At 40.4% G+C, this 19,633-nt stretch overlaps 1 protein-coding gene across 1 annotated transcript in view; it reads right to left on the bottom strand.

Moving 5' to 3' along the window:
- Positions 1 to 4,300: 4,300 nt before the first annotated feature.
- The window catches only part of clstn1 (calsyntenin 1), a 30,963-nt gene continuing 15,630 nt past the window's right edge, over positions 4,301 to 19,633 (bottom strand). The window contains exons 3-17 of the mRNA XM_053424063.1: positions 18,009 to 18,204; positions 16,629 to 16,837; positions 15,819 to 15,968; positions 15,358 to 15,543; positions 14,997 to 15,245; positions 12,977 to 13,098; positions 12,691 to 12,853; positions 11,114 to 11,271; positions 10,753 to 10,901; positions 9,089 to 9,333; positions 7,646 to 7,816; positions 7,245 to 7,390; positions 6,971 to 7,106; positions 5,876 to 6,060; positions 4,301 to 5,131 (exon numbers count right to left, since the gene is read on the bottom strand). Coding sequence (XP_053280038.1) covers positions 4,937 to 5,131; positions 5,876 to 6,060; positions 6,971 to 7,106; positions 7,245 to 7,390; positions 7,646 to 7,816; positions 9,089 to 9,333; positions 10,753 to 10,901; positions 11,114 to 11,271; positions 12,691 to 12,853; positions 12,977 to 13,098; positions 14,997 to 15,245; positions 15,358 to 15,543; positions 15,819 to 15,968; positions 16,629 to 16,837; positions 18,009 to 18,204 — 2,660 coding nt within the window. The 3' untranslated portion in view covers positions 4,301 to 4,936. The remainder of the gene's footprint in view (positions 5,132 to 5,875; positions 6,061 to 6,970; positions 7,107 to 7,244; positions 7,391 to 7,645; positions 7,817 to 9,088; positions 9,334 to 10,752; positions 10,902 to 11,113; positions 11,272 to 12,690; positions 12,854 to 12,976; positions 13,099 to 14,996; positions 15,246 to 15,357; positions 15,544 to 15,818; positions 15,969 to 16,628; positions 16,838 to 18,008; positions 18,205 to 19,633) is intronic.

Genomic DNA, 19,633 nt, shown 5'->3' with positions numbered 1-19,633 from the left:
TGACTCAATGCATTGTTCATACAATTCAACTTATCAGTTCGAGAGATTCTATCCCATCGTTAACTAAACAACTTCCAAATGAGTAAGTAATCAAATCATTGGTCACAAAAAGCTTTGAAATGTTGAATGACTTGGAAAAGTGTGAAAATACATTGATAATACAATACTGACAAAACATAGCAGTGGTAAAAAGTCACAGCTCAGCCAGGAACACATGGCAGAGTGGTGAGTAAATAAAAGCATCTGATCAAAATGTCCCTCTAGAAGCCCCCTAATTTAGATTTCCATTGGAGAACTATATTTATATAGGCAAAACTTTGCTATTGAGATGAATGTAAATATAATTCAGTTTTTGAGCTGTCAGCCCACAGTGAAAAAAATTCCCCTCCGTGTCGTGGACTCGACGGCTTCTGTTTTGTGGAGGGTCTTGTGATGGTTCCAGCAGCCGTCTCATGACAGTCATTCAGTTCGTGGTGGTTTTAACAGGAGTGCAACCTGAGGTCACTCTAAAGAGCCAGGCAGCCTGCACTGTAGCAGTGAAGAGGGTGGCTACAAGAAAAATCAAAACCTGTCTCTTCAGTCAACAGTTATAAAATTGATTGAGTTGAGAGGAACGACTTTAACCAGAATGATAGAAATCGGTAGTGTACTTTTTGTGGAATCGGGCAGACAAATCACAAAGACGTCCCTCAGAGTGCATTCCTCCACCTAACAGGTCCAGCAGTGCCCTCGTGAAATCACATTTAAGTTCACCAGATCTGGATTTGGAAATTACACACACTCCTGTCAGTCTTCTTAACATGAATTATTCTCTGTGAAATCCATGAAAATACCTTCTCTCACAATATTGAAGAGAGAAAAATTCCTGGATCTGTCCCCTGATCTGAATCCACACCTAAATTTAATGAGTTCTTCTTTGGGTAATGCTGCACCCCTGCAAATAAGTCATGCATCAGTTGGGTTGTCATTGCCTCACCCTGCTAATAAGTAAATGCAGAAAAACAAATAAACTTGTTGGATGTAATAATGGGAGATAAAATGTAATTTCATAAAGTTCAGCACATATTTGCCAACATACTTGTGACTTTATTGTGTTGAATATAACAGGTTCATATTGGCGGATATCAAAAACAGTATTACATCATATTTCATCTGCAAGTTTTGACAAATTCAAGTTATTTATTCAGTCTTTAACTGATCATCAGCTTTTAAATCGTGTTATTTTAAAAGGAGTAAAAGAATCTGTACAAGTATTTGATTACCTTCACCCAGGATGATTGCGCAAAAAATAATTCATTGATTTCCATGACATTTTGTGGAGGGACAGAATATAACCAAAGGAAGAGCTCATTCAATATTCAGGCCGTTATTTCAGGCAGAATATTTTTTCAGTCTAGAACATTGTGAGATTTGGTGTTTTTCAACAATTTCGTAGATTTAGTCTGAGAATAATTCATGGTTCTTGCTGAAATCTGACATGTTTAGGAGGGCTAATATTTATGAGTGTGTGTAATCTGCAGTACTATTTGCTTTGCCTGTTAAATTCTGTTGCACCATTTACTTCTAGGCGTCTGGGTTTCGTTCTCACCACCAGATGGCGCTAACACTCAACATTTTAAACACTTTCCCTACTAGGGTGTGAACCATCACTCACTGCAGTGTGATCACAGTGAAATAAAACAAGAGCACACAGAAGTTATACCCCATCTCATCATCCTTTATTTTGTTTGCGAGCAAGCATCAACTTCACTACAATTTGCCTTTCAATTGGTAGAAAAGTCAGAGCAGCTCCAACAAGCACAAAGGAAACATCCAACTGTTCAAAATAAAACAAAAATAACGCAGTCACCTTCCTTCCTCAAGCAAATTCTCAAAGAAAAACAAAAACAAAATATATATATATATATATATCTTGAGTGTTGTGGACGTGTGAAACGGATAGTATGAGAATCAGTAGTGTATCACGTCTCCCTTCTCACTCCAGTCTCACAACCCCACATGGAACGTACACAAACTTGTGGTTCATGCAAAGTAAATCCCCCCCCCCCCCCCCCCCCCCCCTTACATCTTTAGTGTTACTACGGTATGGCTGCGTTTCAGTTTGTTAGGCAGTGACATTCAATTCAACTGACTTACACTTTATATGGAAATCCTATGCCCCAGAGAACCGGAGAAGGTGGAGTCAGTGAGGAGACTTGACTTCAGAGTCAGCGGTCACATGTCAGTGACCCCTGGTACTGTTCTGTTTACTGTAGATGCAATGTGGACATTTTGTGTTTGACTGGATGAAACCGTGACGATTTCAGAGTCGACAGGCTTCGACACTTGTGAATTTCATGCTGCCCTCAAAAATCATTTTTCGACAACTCAGGCAACAGGACACTGTTCAAAAATCACCTTCCACTATACACAAACAGGTCAATTAAGAGCAAACCCAATGTACGCCGCCAAAGCAATTTCAGTATGTACTGTGCATCTTTTTTAAAAGGTGGATTCCGTCAATATGATTTAGTACAATATCTATAGAAGGTACAATATGGATCTACTTCCTCTACACATCAACATGGACACATGACATCTACGTGAAATGTTTGTTGCTGTTAATAAAAGTAGCGGTGGATTATTGATACAACAGACTTAAAAGAAAAGTGTAATCCCCCAGCTCTGCAGGAAATCTAGCATTTAACAAACACAAATCAAAAATAAAAATCCGAGCAATTCCAACAGGACTGTGAGTCCTCGGGCCCCAACAAAGCCACAAAAAAAAGAAAAAAATAAAGGAGCATGAATGAGTGTTATTGTTAGACCTGCTAAGTTCGCTATGATTGCTAAAAGGCAAAAGGCACTCCCATCTCAGCCGGCTCAGACCTCTTCTTCTTTCTGTTCCGAGTCATCGAGGAGGGGGAGACTGTTCACTACGTTTCCACCACGGAATTATATTGAACTTTAAAAAAAAATAATCAAATCTTCAAAAACAGCCTATCATGTGTTTCTGAACTGAAATTCTCGGCCTCTGAAAATAGGTCTGCATGCAAAATATGGAGCGCTCGCGACGCCCAACACTTCTAATCCTGATGACGCTGATTTGAATTAATGCAGGTTTAGGAAATGATTTACATTTTTTTACTCAGTTCACAAAAACATGAGACGAACACAATAGTTACAACAGTGTCTGAGAGGAGTTAAGAGGTTGGACACATTTTCCCAATCAGTTGTATAAGCTTTACACTAATACCAGAAGGAAAACAAGTTTACCAAATGTAAACAAATATCTTAGAACAACTCTACAGTACAGTTCCATTTACAATAAAATCTAGTGGTCTAATGCAAAAAAATATTGAATTTTTAGATCCAAACGAGAAGATGAGTCATTTTTAAAGTGCTTTCCTGTTGCAAACTACGCAATCATGCCCGCAGTTGTAATTCCATAAATTGCACTAAAGATAATGCTTAGTTTGCAGTAAGAAACCATCTTAAAAATCCATCTTTTATATGTATTATTTCAACTTCCGATTAAATTGCTAGGCTATGGAAAATAAAGTTGCAACAGGGCAAAACTGAAAAGTACTTTCATTTAACTTTTCTTTCCAAAAACGAAGCCAAATTCAACCAGCGCAGCTCCGTCTGTCAGAGATCTGCTCCTTCAGTATTTTGAAGGATTTTTATTTTCCTCCCTACTTCTGTCAACACAAAAACGGGCAGAAGATGTTTTAAAGCTGCTGAGAAAATCTCTCTACACGTCCAATTACACTGGCAGAAATGTTAGTACCCATATTTCAAGATTAACAGCACAACAGAACCTGCTGATCTGGTGTTTGTACCGCTCCACACAAAATTTTAATTTGTACATTAGCATTTCTCTCAGTAAGATTATAACTCGAATAATAAAAAAAAAAAAAAATCCCCTCTGTACAACAGTGAGATCTACTGGGAATGAAATACATGTGACATGTAGAGCATTGCCACCTGTGCAAGCAGAGCAAAGCATGTGTGAAGCTGAAACCATCCACCAGTCCTGCTTTACGTGTTCGTAAAACAAATGGTTTTTGTTTTTGCAACAACAGAGAAAAAGACAAAATAGACACAACTCTGTCATGGAACCCTCTGCTGAACAGTCCTGGGTTTCTCATCGTGAAGCAGACAGTTTTTGTACAAGCTTGATGGAACAGCTTTTTTGCGGAAAATCTTTGCAACATGCTACAGCCTCTGTGACACAAATATTCTACATTACATACTGCGTTGTTTTAGATATTGGACCCTGTTGAGCAGGCCTTCACTAACACACCGACTAATTACATGGTTTATTTATATTTACAAAATCTTTAAAAAGCAATTTATTTCTCTACACATACGACTCAAATATCCTCATGCACTAAAAAGAAAAAAAAATGTGAAAAGAAAATGCAGTCTACTTGTTAAAAGCTAATTTTTTTCACTGTGGACAACTAAGAAAGCTCAAGTCAAGTGAGTTTAGCTGCAAACAAATGAAAAAGCATTAAGCAAGAATATACATCAGGGGAAAAAATGGAAATTATTCTCTGTTTGAACGCCTCTTGTCTGAGAAATAATAAAAAGTGCAGGGTTGGCTTCCTCACACAGTTCAAAACAAATGTAGGCCAAGTTTTCCTGGGAATTAAAATATAATAAATAAAAAAATAAACAGTAAAAATCAGCAATCCGGTGATGACTACACTACACTGAGTACCACCACTAAGATAACAACAGGAAAACCTCGACGCTGAAGGGAATTTTTTTGTGTGTTTTTTTTGTTTACATCCTGGCTCCTTAGACATGAATCAGTGGTAGGTGTGTGTGTGTTTGTGTGTGTGTGTAACCCTCTGAGGAAGTGTTAGTTGGTGATGTTTATGTCAAAGAGAGCTGTGTTGAGTGTACTATGCATTTGGGGTGTGTGTGTGTGAGTGCTTGTGTTTTCATTCTAGTAGGTGAGGGTAGAGTCGTCCCACTCCAGCTGCTGCTGTCTGCTGGCGCCCTGCTGGTCCTCCGGCTCCGCGCCCTCCTCGTCCTCGCTGCTCTCTGACTCAGCGCTCGTGATGTCATCTTCCTCCTCTCCGTCCTCGCTCTCCTCCTCCTCTTCCTCATCATCCTCACTGCTGTGCTGGTCCTCGTACGTCTGAATTAGAGGCAGAGGGGTCGTTTGTGATGAGTCATTATCTCAGTGAAGAATTTATGTTCTTAGTGATAAAGAATTGTTATAGCTGCATTATTGCTGAGACCACTCAGGAGGAACTGGTGGTGGGTGCATCTCCGTGCATCTCTGATATATAACTCAATGCAGTCATATAATGAAAATAGTAAAATGACATATTCCTGTGATTTAGGTCGTATTGGTAATAAAACAAGTAGTAAGAGTCATTAACTCATCGGATTGTCTTGATTTTCTCTCTGTCAAGAGGATGCTTTTATCATTTAACTTATTCTACCAATGTCTGTTGTCGAGTTTAAAAAGAACTGCTTTCAGTTTTATCCCAGTTAATAGTAATACAGTTACAAGTACGTCACTTGTGAAATGTCACTTTGGACCTGTGGAAGACTTAAGGTGCTGTTCTCTTGTCTGGAGCATGAGACTGGCTACACAAAATTCCAAGACAAATTCCTTTATATTAATTAGTGAGGTGAAAATCCAGAAATACCTACAACAAAGGCCAACCCCCATCCCCATAGTAAATCACGACAGCTCAGATAAATCTAGGTTACGGTCACACATTGCCCAGAGAGCATTAGCAGGTGAAAAGCTGCCTGAGCTGCGACACGGCCACATTTAGTTGAGCTCTGCATTTCTGTTCCACAGCTTTTCACTGGTCAATTCATCATCTCACCTTCCTGCAAACATTGTGTTTTATTGTATTTTTTTTACCTCCATGGGGTTGACGGTGATGGTGAGAGCCGAGTCGTCCCAGTCCATCTCGTTCTCCTTGCCACTTTCCTGGTCTGTCATGGTTCGCTGGTGAGCAGCACGGATACGGAACACGCCCAGGATGATCATGAACACCAGGAAGCTGACGCACACCACGATGACAATGGTGGCAGCGCTGGGAACCACTGTGTGGACACAAACAGACAAAAATGAGTTTAGACATATACTAAGTTCATTTTGCACATTCATGCATAAAAACCCTAAAACGCCTTCACGTGGTGACACCTAGCTTACATGTGTCAAGGGCTGCAGTTTCACGGTGGGCCAGTGCCAGCGTTAAATGGTTCTAAGTAAACTGCAATTAAACACTTTCTGCAGCTCTAGGTGAGATTCTTTAAATAGTTTTGCCTTTCTGCTCCAGACATGCTCCACTTGGCACCATATTAGCAGCAAAGGGCCTCTCCTATGTGATGGAAGACTTAGTGAGCCTGACTGCCCGGAAAATTACTAAAGCTGGGAAATAAATGTTTGTGCCGCCTTAGGAGATGTCACAGACAGCACTCAAGGGTAATCCCTAAACTTGTGTCAGTTAAAAAAAAACAACAGGCAAACAGCCAAGGCTTCATACGTGCCCTACTTCTAATTAATAGGCTGTAATCCAGCTACAGTAACGCTTGCTATAGCAGAGGCCAACTATTTATCTACAGCACAACAATTAAGCAGATTGCTGGTTTGATTATGATGTTGGGGATTAACTTTAACAGATAAATTAAACACTGCAAGTGGAGGAAGCTTCAGCAGGCTGTCAACTTAAAGAGGATCAAGTGGAATCACAATTCAACAAGTGAAATATATACATGCATATCATGTTTTATCTGTTTTTAGATAAAAACAAAAATTGCAAGAATTTGCTTGGACGGAGGCTGAACTTTAATTTATTGCTAATCTTTGGAATAGCTATTAACAAAACGAGAGAAATAAGTTTTTCTTTAGCAACAATCGACTTGATCTGGTTTGGTATGATGATAAAAAGGACAAACATTGCTCAGTGTTTTGGTTTAACATTTTGAATGTTAGGCTTTCACGTTGCAGTACCTGAGGCTTGGTGAGCGTTGACCAGGTTGTGACCAGACAGATCCACAGAGGCATGATGGATGGGGTTAATGAAATTGGGCTGCACCATGGCGTTGTTGGCATGCTCCACGGGATTGGCAGTGTGGATAACATTCACCTAGAGAGAATAAAAATAAGGACCACATATGTAAACCGTCCCAACCTCTCATCAACACCCCTCCATTTTAGATGAAGCTTAAAAGGGCATTTTGTGTGACTCATGAAGGCTTCACTGTTGCGTGACCAAACGTCATACCTCGACCTTGAAGTCATTGCTGATGTAGCGCCCGTTGAGCTCAGAGCAAACCAGTTTGAACTTCCTGTCAAACAGAGCCTCAGTGTGCCAGTTCTTGTAACGGATCAGGTGCAGAACCTGTTCGTAGTGGGCCATGGTGTTCACACCTGGAACACAGAGAGAGGAGTTTGGGTCAATAATAAATCTGACCAGCATAACCAGTAAGTGTGCCCATATTAGAGGAAGACCATTATGTTTTTAGTATTAGAAATGTATCCTTAAAAAGGTATCATGAAATGTAGTTTAGACAGATTAAAAGCCTACAAACAGACAATATAGTTTGTAATAAGCTTATTTTTCTGAACTACACATTATATAACATTTTCTTTCTATGTGAAGTTGCTCTGTGCTCATCACTGTACCTGTGATGACGAGGCCCAGGTTAGAGGAGCTCATCTCCAGGCCGAGCGGCTGCAGCTGGGACATGTCCACCTCCAGGCTCTCGTGCTCCCCGTCCAGCTCGTCTCCCACAACACTCACTTCACACGTGTCCAGGTTGTGCATAATCTCCTCTGACACCACTGCCTCTTGGACTGAAAGAACAAAGGAGAAAAGTTGACGAGTCGTACATTACCGGATCGTCCATTGTGCCTGTAATGCCTTCTGAAGTGTGAATGCACCAAGACTGGAAATTACTTCAGTGCATTTGGAAAAACCTGCAGGACTCAAATCTTCTTCTGTATATGTGAAATATGTGAGACACGACCATTTGGCTGCACTTCACAAGTACAAAGACAAGTTAACAAGTTGTGAAAATTTAGAGCAGAGGAAAACAGTGAGCCGTCTTATTTTAGAGATTTAGAGAATGCTCTAGACAAAACAATTGAGGGATAAGCGTGGAGGAAGTAGAATCTCCCTGATCTTGAAGATTAAATATGGGCCGATAGAACAGCCTAACCTCAGCTACTGTAACTTCCATTGTCCATAATTTAAATATAAATAGGTTAAGTATGCATTTACATCTCTATAAGCTAATTATACCACATATACAGTGATCTTTACTATCTGTCCTTCATCATGAACTCACTGAAGCTGACCGCACTGCTCTTCAAAGCCATTTGATCCATGTTTACTGTTAAAAAACCTGCAAACTGTTACTTTTGGTTTGTATTCTTAAAATTTACCTACTTTAACAACAGACACATGAAAAACCGCTCAGAAAAATAGGTCTATATTCTTATATAGGTAATATAGGTCATCAACTTGTTTCTCATCTAATAGATTATTTCATGAAGTTTCTGTTTTGGACCTTTGGACTGTGGAAGTGACTCTTAATCATGTCATTTGTTGGTTGAGTAAGGTGGGGCAGGGTAATGCAGGTAATAGCAACAGATCACTGTAAGCCCTTTGTCCCACATGGCCTGCTGTTCACCACAGGACATGGTATCTCCCTGTATCTGTGTCAGGCTCGGTGCACGTCTATTGTCTCTCCTGCTCTTAGCTCATGTACAAGCCTAACAGATGGCACGGCTGGTCAACTGACCCCTCCCATACAGTTGTAAACAACTTATCGCTTTTCTCACTCCCGCCCACTCGTTCCGTCTGTCCAATCCCTTCATCCCCCGGACATAATCCTCAGGAGCTGCTATATGTCTACAAAGCCATCAACTGCACATTCACCGTGTTCAGCAGTAAGATTACATATTGTACGCGGCGGCGTTGAAGTAGAAAGTCAGCATATTTAAGTGAGAGGTTGAGCCGGCTATGAAGAGAAAATACCAATAATCCACTGAGAAAAATGGGTCTACTAATCCTCTTTAACATTATCAAAGGTTATGTAGGCGCCCTGTGTGCATTTCTCTTACCCGTGGGGTCATCATCAGCTCCCTCCGTGACTTCAGTCTCAGCGTCAGCCTCCACTTCACGGGTGATGGTGCTCACGATGCGTAGCTCGGGGAACAGCGTCACACCTTCCTGGCTCTCAAATTCGGCAGCACTGCGGGCGAAGTGGTCGATGCCGCTCAGGCTGATCTTTGGTTCTTCGGGCTGCAGCACCATCACGTAACCCTCAGCATCTGGCACCGAAACGCAGGACTCCTCATTGAAGCATCTGGTGGGGAAGATAAAAGGTTAAATACCTTGAAATCAAAACTTTTTTTTTTTTTTTTTAAGGAAAGTGGAAACCGGATATATATATATATATATATATATATATTTATATCAACCGTTTATATGGATTAAAAAGCTTGGGACAGAATCAATCTTATACAAATACGGTTTAAAAAATTTGGTTGTATTGATTTCTGTCTTCATTTTGGGTCTTTTCCTAAATGTTAAATGTTAAATGTAAAATAACAAATAACAAATAACAATAAATGAATGATACGTTTTTGCTGGCTCTGTCAGTTATTTACTGCCCCCATTTGTGTCTGTCAAGATTTGTCATCTCAGCCATCATTGGCTAAGATGACAAATTCTTGTTTTTACCCAGTCTGAGTAGACGTGTGTCCGATGACAATGTTTGTGTGTGTGAGTGAGTGTTTCACATGTGTCTGCGTGAGAGAAAGAGAGAGAGAGGGAGTTGAGACTAGACGAGCTAAATTATGAATGAATGCACAACTATGAAGGAAGATTTTACTCCTTTCAGAAAAGTTTTAATCATTATGTGGTGATCAGTATCGATATGGGGGAGGTCATTTCAAACAAATCAATGTTTTAACTTTAGTGGGTCAGAGACGTCAGCTGAGTCTGGGTCAGTGTGTGTTTGTGAGTGAGTGAGAGAGAGACAGAGGGAAAGTAAGAAGCAGAGTCAAGGTGTGCGCATAACCCTTAACCGCCGTTACCTTTTCGGGTATGGTTATCAACTGTTATGGTGTTCAATTTGGCCCGGGACAAACGTGATCACTATATATATGAAGGCGCCCTGATTCCATAAATTCTGGCAACCAGTTCTGCCAACTGAGAGTAAGGAATATAAATCGAGGAACTGCTGCTAACTGCTATACATATAAAAATGCTTACTGCAGTTTTTTTTTTTTTTCAGAGAAATTGTAGGTATGAGAAACATTCGTCATAGGGTTTAACTGCCCAGTTCAGTAACACTCAGTTTATGGAGATTAGTGTGTATGCAGACGAAAACAAATATTAAACTTGGATTAGGCTCAGCAGAAACCTGAGACACTTATACATTATTTTCTGTCATAGTCCTGCTATTTTGTTACTAATATTTATCTCTCTTTATATACATGCTTATAAAAAATATACAATACAAATGCACAATCATTCAATACCAAAACAGTTCATGTTTACTCTGTTATGGAAATCAGATAAACCTTTGACCTCTGTTTTGGTCAACAAACCATCCTCACATTTAAAGCAGAAAGACGAACCGTCTCTGAATGTTTTTTAGACAGAAACAACATCTCATGCACATTGGGCTGCTACTGACTGACAGACAAGGTGACAGGATAGAAACCGAGTAGAGAGGATAATAACAAGTGGTGAAGCATTTTTGGTGACTGTGACTCACTTGACGGTGGTGGAGATGCGAAGGTGCCTGATGCCAGGTGTCGGGAACTGGCGAGAGTTCAAATAGGAGATGTGCTGCATGACCTTGTCAAAGGCATCGATGTCGTCACCCTCCACGGTCAAAGAAGACTGGTTGGGGTTGATCTCCACCTGAGAGAAGAAAACATGGTGACGGACTGTGAGACCACGTTTCCATCCACTTGAATAGGAAAGTCATCTGAGACATTGTAAATGCAATCTGTCAAAGCCGCTGAGAGACTTTGCTTTTCCTTGAAGCTTGAAATTGCTGAGAACCACAAAGTCAGACCCTCTTCCTGATGCACAAATACATCCAGCCTGACAGAGGTTGAATGAGTCCTCACCTTGACAGCTGAAGCGACCTCCTCAGGCAGCTGCACATCCAGGCCCTCCTTGCATGTGTACAAACAGTCGATCACCTTCTTGTTCTCCAGTTTTCCAGAGCGAATCATGAGCCCTGCAAGGTTCCCTCGGAAAAACTGACCCATACGAGCGTTTCCGCCTGGATACATCAGGAAAGGATGTGGAAAGGAAAACAGTGAGACACACACACACGTAAAAAAAAAAACAGCTACTCAAGTGTATATTCCACATCTTCACCTTTTCTACCAGGTGATATAAGCATGCTTTCTCAATGTGCAACGCTGGTTTGAATGGATTTCATGCAAGTTAGAATGTGTGCCCTTCCAAGGCCTGCGGCCCAGAGAGCATGACAGAACAATGATGAATGAGTTTATACAAAACAGTAAACACATGCAACTTCTGCATTAATGGGGTGAGCCGCTGCCTTACTGTGGGAAAAAAATGGTCTCAAAAGAAGAAAAAAAAGAAACTGAAAGTGGGGATAATCTACGATAGTGATGAAATGAATCCTCCTATGTCACCTTTTTTTTTATAGTGGAATATCTGAAGACTGGAGCCTTGAAAATTCACAACAACCGTGTGTTTCTGTGAGGTGCAAAAAATCCTGTCGGGTTAAAGGTGAAACAAACGCGTTGTCTTCTTGCTGAACAATAATGACCATAAATCTGCACCACTGCAAAGTTAGAAACAAGCCTGAAATCTCAAGGTCACGCAGTGTGTGTGTGTGTGTGTGTGTGTGTGTGTTTGTGTGTGTGCAGCTCTGCTATCTGATATGGAGGAGCTACTGCTTTTGACCCCAAGGTCACGTTCTGAAAGACGAGCCAGCACATCCAAAATGCTGCAGCCATGTCAGTTTTGTGCTTGTTATAAGTCTATTTTTGTTCTGCTTCTGTATTAGGTTGTAGAGAACAACAACTGCCTCACTGCTGCAGCGAGGAGAGTGTATAAATGGAGGGTGAAGAAAATGCAAAAAAGAATAAGGTTGCATCTATTCTGCATCATGCTGCAAACATCAAACAGTTCATTCTGCATCTAGAATGTGAGAGAATCATTCTAGTGGAAATGGCGTGACAATGCAGTTAGCATGGTGGGACATTGTGGACACAAGGAGTAAGGGAAAGACTTGAGCAACCTGAGGTGGGCTCAGACACTGTCTCAGTGTCATTGTCATGTCCTGAGTTTTCTGTAAAGGACAGAAACAAGAGAGCAGGGAGAGACAGGGAGGAAGATTGAGGATCTGCAGGAAAGATTAAGACGCTACATACGAGGTCGAGGTGCAAGAGAGTTAATCCTGCATAGGCTGACAATAAAATAACATGCACGATATACTTTACACAAGCTCTATGCGAGAGGAAATAACAGATTACGAGGCAGCATTACAGCATCTTTTTACTAGTCATCTGTTTAACATAATTAAATGTTACAGATTCAATTGATCAGTCAAATGTAACAAGAATTCAAGTTTTTCATTAATTGTTTTTCTGATTTAGTCGTAATTAAACTTTTTGCCAAACAAGAGAGTTAAGACTCATTTCCCTTTCTTGTTTTAAGAGTTTACCTTGCCAGCAGGCACCAATCGTGAGCTGAGATGCAATCTTGGAGGCGTGCAGTGGGTAGTCCTCTGCGACCAGGAAGGGCTCAAACGTAGTTCCATCCACAAACAGAGACACGGTGGGGAACTCCACGTTCAGTACATAGTGATGCCACTCTTTGTCACACACCTGTGGGCAACACAACAGAGCTGAAATCCACACTGTGAAAGTTGCAGAGTACAATACAACTAGCTGTAGTCAAATGCAGTTTAATTTGCTGTCGCAGGCTGCTTGGTAGTAGAAGCGGCTGACCTGGTCGAGTTTCCAGTGAAACTCTGCTGGTTTGTAGTTCTCGGCTTCAGATGGATCCTGACGGAGGAGAAGGATCAGTTTGCAGTTGTGGACGTAGAGAGAGTAGTGGTGTCTGTTCATCTCTGCAGAGGAGAATATGAGAGAGGGAATCGGGACGTGAAATATCAGGACAAAAAAATTCAGGAGATTGGTGATTATTTTGCATCAAGTGCCTCAACAAGAATAAACAGAATCTATAAAACACCACAGCATCAACCACAGTTAGCTAATAGAGGGGAAATCTTAAATCTCGAGGGAAATGGTATTGTTATATTTTTTTCTAAGCAGAAGTAGTACGAAAGTTACATGTGAGCTCTGTTAGTTACCAGCACAAGCTCATAACTATGGAACTTAATCCATTTGAAATATGTAACTACTGGGATTTGTAATGAGCTCATGAAAATAACACCACTTGTGGTTCTTATGATTCAAATAATGGCTTCACAGGCTCTCACCCAGACAGAGATGTTACCCTAAGTATTGTTCTCTGCCCTGGAAATGAAACTACAGCTTATTTTCTCAGAGGAAGCCCTCAAAAAATGACGGAATCAAAAAGTCGAGAGATTCATCTTCACATTGACTCCTTGTGCTTTTCTCAATATATATCAATAGGCTTAGTATTTTAGAAAATGTCAATATCATGCACTATAATTCAGTTATAGATTTTGATCGTTTAAATATACAGTGAATTTGTAGTTTCTTGGGTAATCATCTAAATTGTGTGAATTGTTTTCTTTACCCTAGAATGGGACCTTTATATTTAAACACTTTATATGTACACCAGGAGTGCCTCTATGGAAGCCACTGTGTTTTTTTTTACAGTTTTTATGACGACTGAAGGCTTCCACAGGTTCTCTCTCATGTTTAGATGGGTGGGGTGTGTGAGGGGTATTCAGCTGCAGTATGCAACTTCACCACAAGATGTCAATCAATTCTAAACACTAAACCCTTAATAAACAGTAAAGAAATTTATGTTTTCACTTTGTAAAAATTAATGACCAGCTTCTTATTAAAAAACAACAATTTGCTCAACCGAGTGACAAAAATATTAAGATTTGTCTGTTTGCTTTTTTGCTAACAATAATACTGGTCTATTTAAGCGGATGGACAAATACGGTAAGAAGATTCAAGACACCCTGGTGTTATGATGCGAATTGTAATGAATTTATCACAAAATAACAAATACATTTTGGAGTGAACATCATTTTTTGTTTCACAGTTAGTATTTAAAAGTGACACATTCATGTTTCTGTGAAGCAGACAGTGTGTTGTATGGTGGTCATGAACTGTGCGGAGATCATGGATCCAGGCCGCAGCCGTTCTGATGTAATCCTTCTTATATAAGCAATCGGCCACAGGCTGATGGACGGCCTCCCCCTCTCCGGCCAGGACGCAGACTTTACAGTCAGTAAGATCAAGGAGCTTAGAGCCTAAAGTTACTTATTAGCTTATTAGATATATATATATATATATTATATTTTCAGAGATGACATGTGCAGCAACAATAAGTATGTCACTTAGTTTTGTCACCTTCAGTGGACACCAGCCATTTGAATTCAATACAGGATGCTGACATTTTCAGATAATTGATTACAGGTCTGGTACAATACAATATTGGTACGTTACAAGTTTAATGTATTTTTGTGCAATGCCTCAATGTTTTTCCAGCACTAGAATACAAAGGCTCAATCAGATAATTTTATTTGACTGTGTAAGTAAAAGGTATTTTCACATTTAAAGTTTAAAGTTTGACCTAAAAATGAAAAAAGAATGAAAATTGTTTGTGTTTCTGAGCTGTTTACACCTTTCTGAAATTCACCTATAATGACATAACAAGTTAATGTTGTGAAATATGGTCATGAACCAATTGCCTTCATATTAGAATTACATGTATACTAAACTGAAATGAAGCAACAATCAAACTAAAAGTCAAACTGGAGCAAAATTACCAATTTCTTCCTAACAGCTTCGAAGATGTTACCTGTCTTGTCAGAGTTGCAGAGGATGGTCTCCTTCTCATGGGCCCCGGGGCCATGTCTCATCCACACAGATATGGTGAAGGGTTCCTTCAGGCTGGTGCTCACCATGCCCTCGGGGACCTTGATGGCCTGGGTACCATTGAACTCAAACACCTGGTCACTGTCGTGCCCGTTATCGGTGGGCAGCCCGACCGTCCAGTTGGCAGAGCTGCTCGGTGCAGGGAGGAGCTCCACTGTACCAGAGCTCGCACCTAGAAAACAAATTAAATGGGTCAGATGCAATTATGTTGGGCATTTTAGAATATTACAATAATTATTATTCATCTGTTGAAAATAACCATTCCATGTGGAGCAATTACATACCGCACAGCTTGTGCAGGGACTTCTCAGAATAGGTGTCACGGTCACAGCCCTTCCCGATATGGTTGGTTTCCAGTTCAATGCTGGCTCGGATAGAGGTGATTGGTTCATCACAGGTCTCCAAGTGCATGCTGGGGAAAAGGGCCAGGCTACCTGTGCCAGGCTCATATTCAATCCTCTTATTGAAGCCTGAAAGAGGAAGATTGAGTGTGGGAAAAAAAGAGTGAAAATGGATCCTTCAGCACAGCACAGACAAAAGGTGAGCAGTCAATACGGAGGCTGCCAATAGTAATTGTCCATTAAGAAGTACTTCATTTCTTTCACAGGCCTCTTTACAAAGGAGTAAAATGACCTTTTTGACAATGGCAACCTGTGTTAAGTTGGTGGATGGCTTTGGTTCATCAAAGACACACCTAACCAGTGATGGATGTTGAGCTACAGCGAGTAGAGGAGAGCTTTGCTACCTTGCCAGCTGGGTTTGCAGGTGGGTTTGACGCTGATCTTGACCAGCACGTCCTCTGAGGCGCGGTTCTTTCCACAGTCGTAGGCAGTCACAGTCAGCTTATACATGCGCTCTTTGCCGTAGCTCAGTTTCTCTGTGTTCTTAATGAAGCCTGAACAAAGCAAGTGAAATAACATTGAATGAGGGGAGTCAGATAACAGGTATACAATTATTTTAAGCAGCCCACCCAAACATGACATATTAAGTTATATACAGTATATTACATTAAGCAGAAATACGGAATAGAAATATATGCACAAAAAGCCCAGAAGTGACCAGACTTCACTGTCAGACTTCACCATGTCACGAGAATGTGATCAGTATTTATGTTATTAAAAGAATGTGATGGCCTTTGCTTAGCTAAGATCAGATTTTATCTCAGGTTAATATGTTCCCATTTTAAACTGTCACCAACACTATGAATCATTGTGAATTCTAGCCACTGTATCACCTGTTCGTATTTCCTCTTTATCAGAACCAGCATCAGATCAGCTTAGCCTGGATTTCTGATGTTGTATTTCACTGGATCTTTCATTTTGTTTAACAAGACACACAGAATCAATCCTGCAGCCGGATACAAATCACTGACCAGCGCGGGCGACATTTCAAGGAGACTGACATTGTTTCACAAGCTGCAGTGAATTTTAAATGACAGTCTTTTGTCACCATTGTTTACACAGATCGATAGGCGATGTGATGTGTTTGAATAAAATTGCTGGCTCTTAGGCACGCTGCAGCTTTTTCCCAATAAGACTTAAGTGATGGTCCTCACCTTCTTTGTCGACAGTGAAGGGCACATCAGGGGTGACAATCTCATAGTTGCAGATTTGGCTGTACTGGAACGAGCAGTCGGCGTCCACTGCCTCCACCTTCAGGATGCTGTCATACTTCTTTCCCTCGATGACGGTGGCTTTGTAGGACTTCTCCTTGAACACGGGTGAATATTCGTTGATGTCGTTCACTTGGATGTGGACGGTGGCCCTGATAGGGACATTTCAAAGTTAGGGCACTGGCAACTTGGGATGTTCAAAAGACATACTTCATGAAAAAAGATATAACCCAAGCAAAAATATTCTATCATCATACTTCATGATGCTTTTGAGATCCATTTATTTATTTAAAGGGCTCATGAAGAAAGAGGAGAATAAAAGAAATGTCTTATTCTGTGTAATAATAAGGAATATTTCCGGTAGCTATGGATATGCATATGAAGCTCTATGCTGTTTGATGTCTGCCTTTAATTGTAAATTATTTTGTCTTTCTTGTGTTGTCTGACAGTTGCAACAGACACAAAGGCTATTTCCACAAGAACTATAAAGAAACCTGTATTCTTTCATTCTTGTTACCATAGCTACTGACATATTTCGTACAATTATGCTTTGGGCATCTCTGCTTCAACAGTTCCAGCACATCAATTAAATAATAATTTAGCTTTTGAATTTATGGTAAAATAATAAAAACATCACATAACAGTATTCACAGTTCTGTTATTTGCTTTGCTGTCCCTTTCCACAGCAAATGGGTACATTTCATGTGAGCTGCACCTCAAGAGTTACATCTGAAAGAACCCTTATTTATCCTACATAGATATGAGAGGGCAGACTTCTGTTTAATGTTTAATGTTTAATCAGTATTTCAGACTGGGGTTGTATAAGAGAATGCAGACTTTCTCCGAGTGTCTTCCTGCCATCCCTATAGTAAATATCTGTTGAATGTCTGAGTGAGGCCATGTGAGAATACAGCAGGAAATCTCTGGAGAATTCACCACAAATTATTAAGTTTCTAACATGTGACGGACTAAAACTTGAATAGAATACAAATATTTCTGGGGGAAAAAGAAGAGCCACACATGTAGAAGACACCTAAGAAGATGTCAACTTGCAAAGACGAGATTCAACAGCTTTTGGTTAAAATGTGCTCTACCCAGCGGAAATTATATATATTATGTCCTGCTTTCTGCATGTTCTACCCACGGCTCGTCAGACACGGACAATGTCCTGCTGCATTCTGTACATGTGAAAGGCAAAATCTGGAGAGTGTACGGACCCAATTGTCTGAACTTGTTTCAGGGTAAACGTCTGAAAACAGCTCGAGAAAAGCTCAGGACTCAGTTTAGGCAAAGGGCCTCGTGAACTGGCAGGGGATGACTCACTTGTGGGACTTCTTCATGTTGGCACCATCAGGACCCTCTCCACAGTCGTAGGCCTGGATGGTGAAGGTGTGCTCCTTTTGCAGCTCACAGTCCAGCTTGTCCTTGGCCCGGATGACCCCCTCGCCAGTGGACTTGTCAAGGACCACTGCCTCAAAGGGGACATTCTGCCCGTGGATTCTGAAGCCGCAAATCTCACCTGAACACGTCAAGAGTCAAAGGAGACTTTGCTCAGATAACTGACGACAGAAGTGAAATTACATTGTTCAGAATGAACAATTATGTTCAAGCAAAGAAACCATAAATTCACGCAAAAAAAAGAAAAGAAAAAGATCAGCCACAGTTTTTTGGGAGCCAGGGATTTGTAGATTGGGATGGGTGGTGTCTGTGGAGGAAGCCCAAAAGCAGTCATATGGGTGAGTAGTTTTGGGGGAGGGAGGTTGGGAGAGGGTGTGGGATATCTAGTATCAGTACACAAGTGTCTTTTCCAAGCCACTTAAAAACATCGCATCCGGTCATGCAGGCAGAAACTGAAAAGATGTGGACAGGCATTTCACAGGAATACTTGAGGTACTAAAAATTCATGAAACCAAGTAAAAAAGTAAGTACATCAAGAACAATATTAGAAGGTCATTTATCTCTGTTATGAATACAAATTACAAACGATCTAATCAGGAATAAATTACCATAAATAAAAGGAAGATTAAAGCAAAATGTTAACTCTTTACAATAGAGAACATTGTGTAAACGGGATCCAGCATCAATTCAGCCATCAAACCCCAAAAGGTCTGTGAAAGAAAAAAAATCTCAGATAACTCCTCCATTATAATATTTATTTTTTCGTAATTGAAAAAAGTCTTCCTGTGTAATTTTGCCTCTCAACCGAAACTACTTGAAAAATGAATTCAAATAAAATCATAGAGAACTGAACCGGTAACAGTATTCAAACAGAAAAGTACTGGATGAGAACTGGGGTTAGAAATATCAACTTGCTTGACATCCACATCAAATGACAACTGCAGCCATGCTAATGGTAAAGATTAGTGGTGAAGATTTAACTCAAAGAGATCCACTGAGGCAAAGATGCAACAACAGAAACTTTGCAGCAGAGAGAGTTTGCATTAGTTAACAATCCCAGCAGCTTTCATTTGAAGATTTGAATGCGAGTAAAATCCACAGGAGTCACTGTAGCTGCTCAGACCTGATTTGTCACATAGAGGCAAGACGAACATGATCAGTGCCTTTGAGACGTTCACTTTCAGAACATTTCTTCTCTTTAAATATCAAATCCATTGTGAATTTCTGCTCCAATTGCCAAGAGACTTCATAGGTATGAAATCATTGTCTTACTTTTTTTATTTAACCGTCTTAAATTTGGATTGTATTGATAGAATGACAGCAGAGTGACTGAAAACTCCGGTTTTAAACAGCGCTCCGTTTCCTGGTGACAGCTGAAAAACTGTTAGGGTCTGCAAACTGCAATGGATGTCTCATGCACAGATATTTCTAAGTAGAGTCAGCCCCACATCACACTTTTCATCCAGATGTTGGAACGTCAACATATTCAGGGTGAGAAAAAAACAAAATCAAGAAAACCAAATGGGGAGATTACGGAGCATGGCGGGAGT

This window comes from Pleuronectes platessa, chromosome 6 (assembly GCF_947347685.1).
Source record: "Pleuronectes platessa chromosome 6, fPlePla1.1, whole genome shotgun sequence".
Taxonomy (NCBI): Eukaryota; Metazoa; Chordata; class Actinopteri; order Pleuronectiformes; family Pleuronectidae; genus Pleuronectes; species Pleuronectes platessa.
This window is presented reverse-complemented; position numbering and strand designations above follow the sequence as displayed.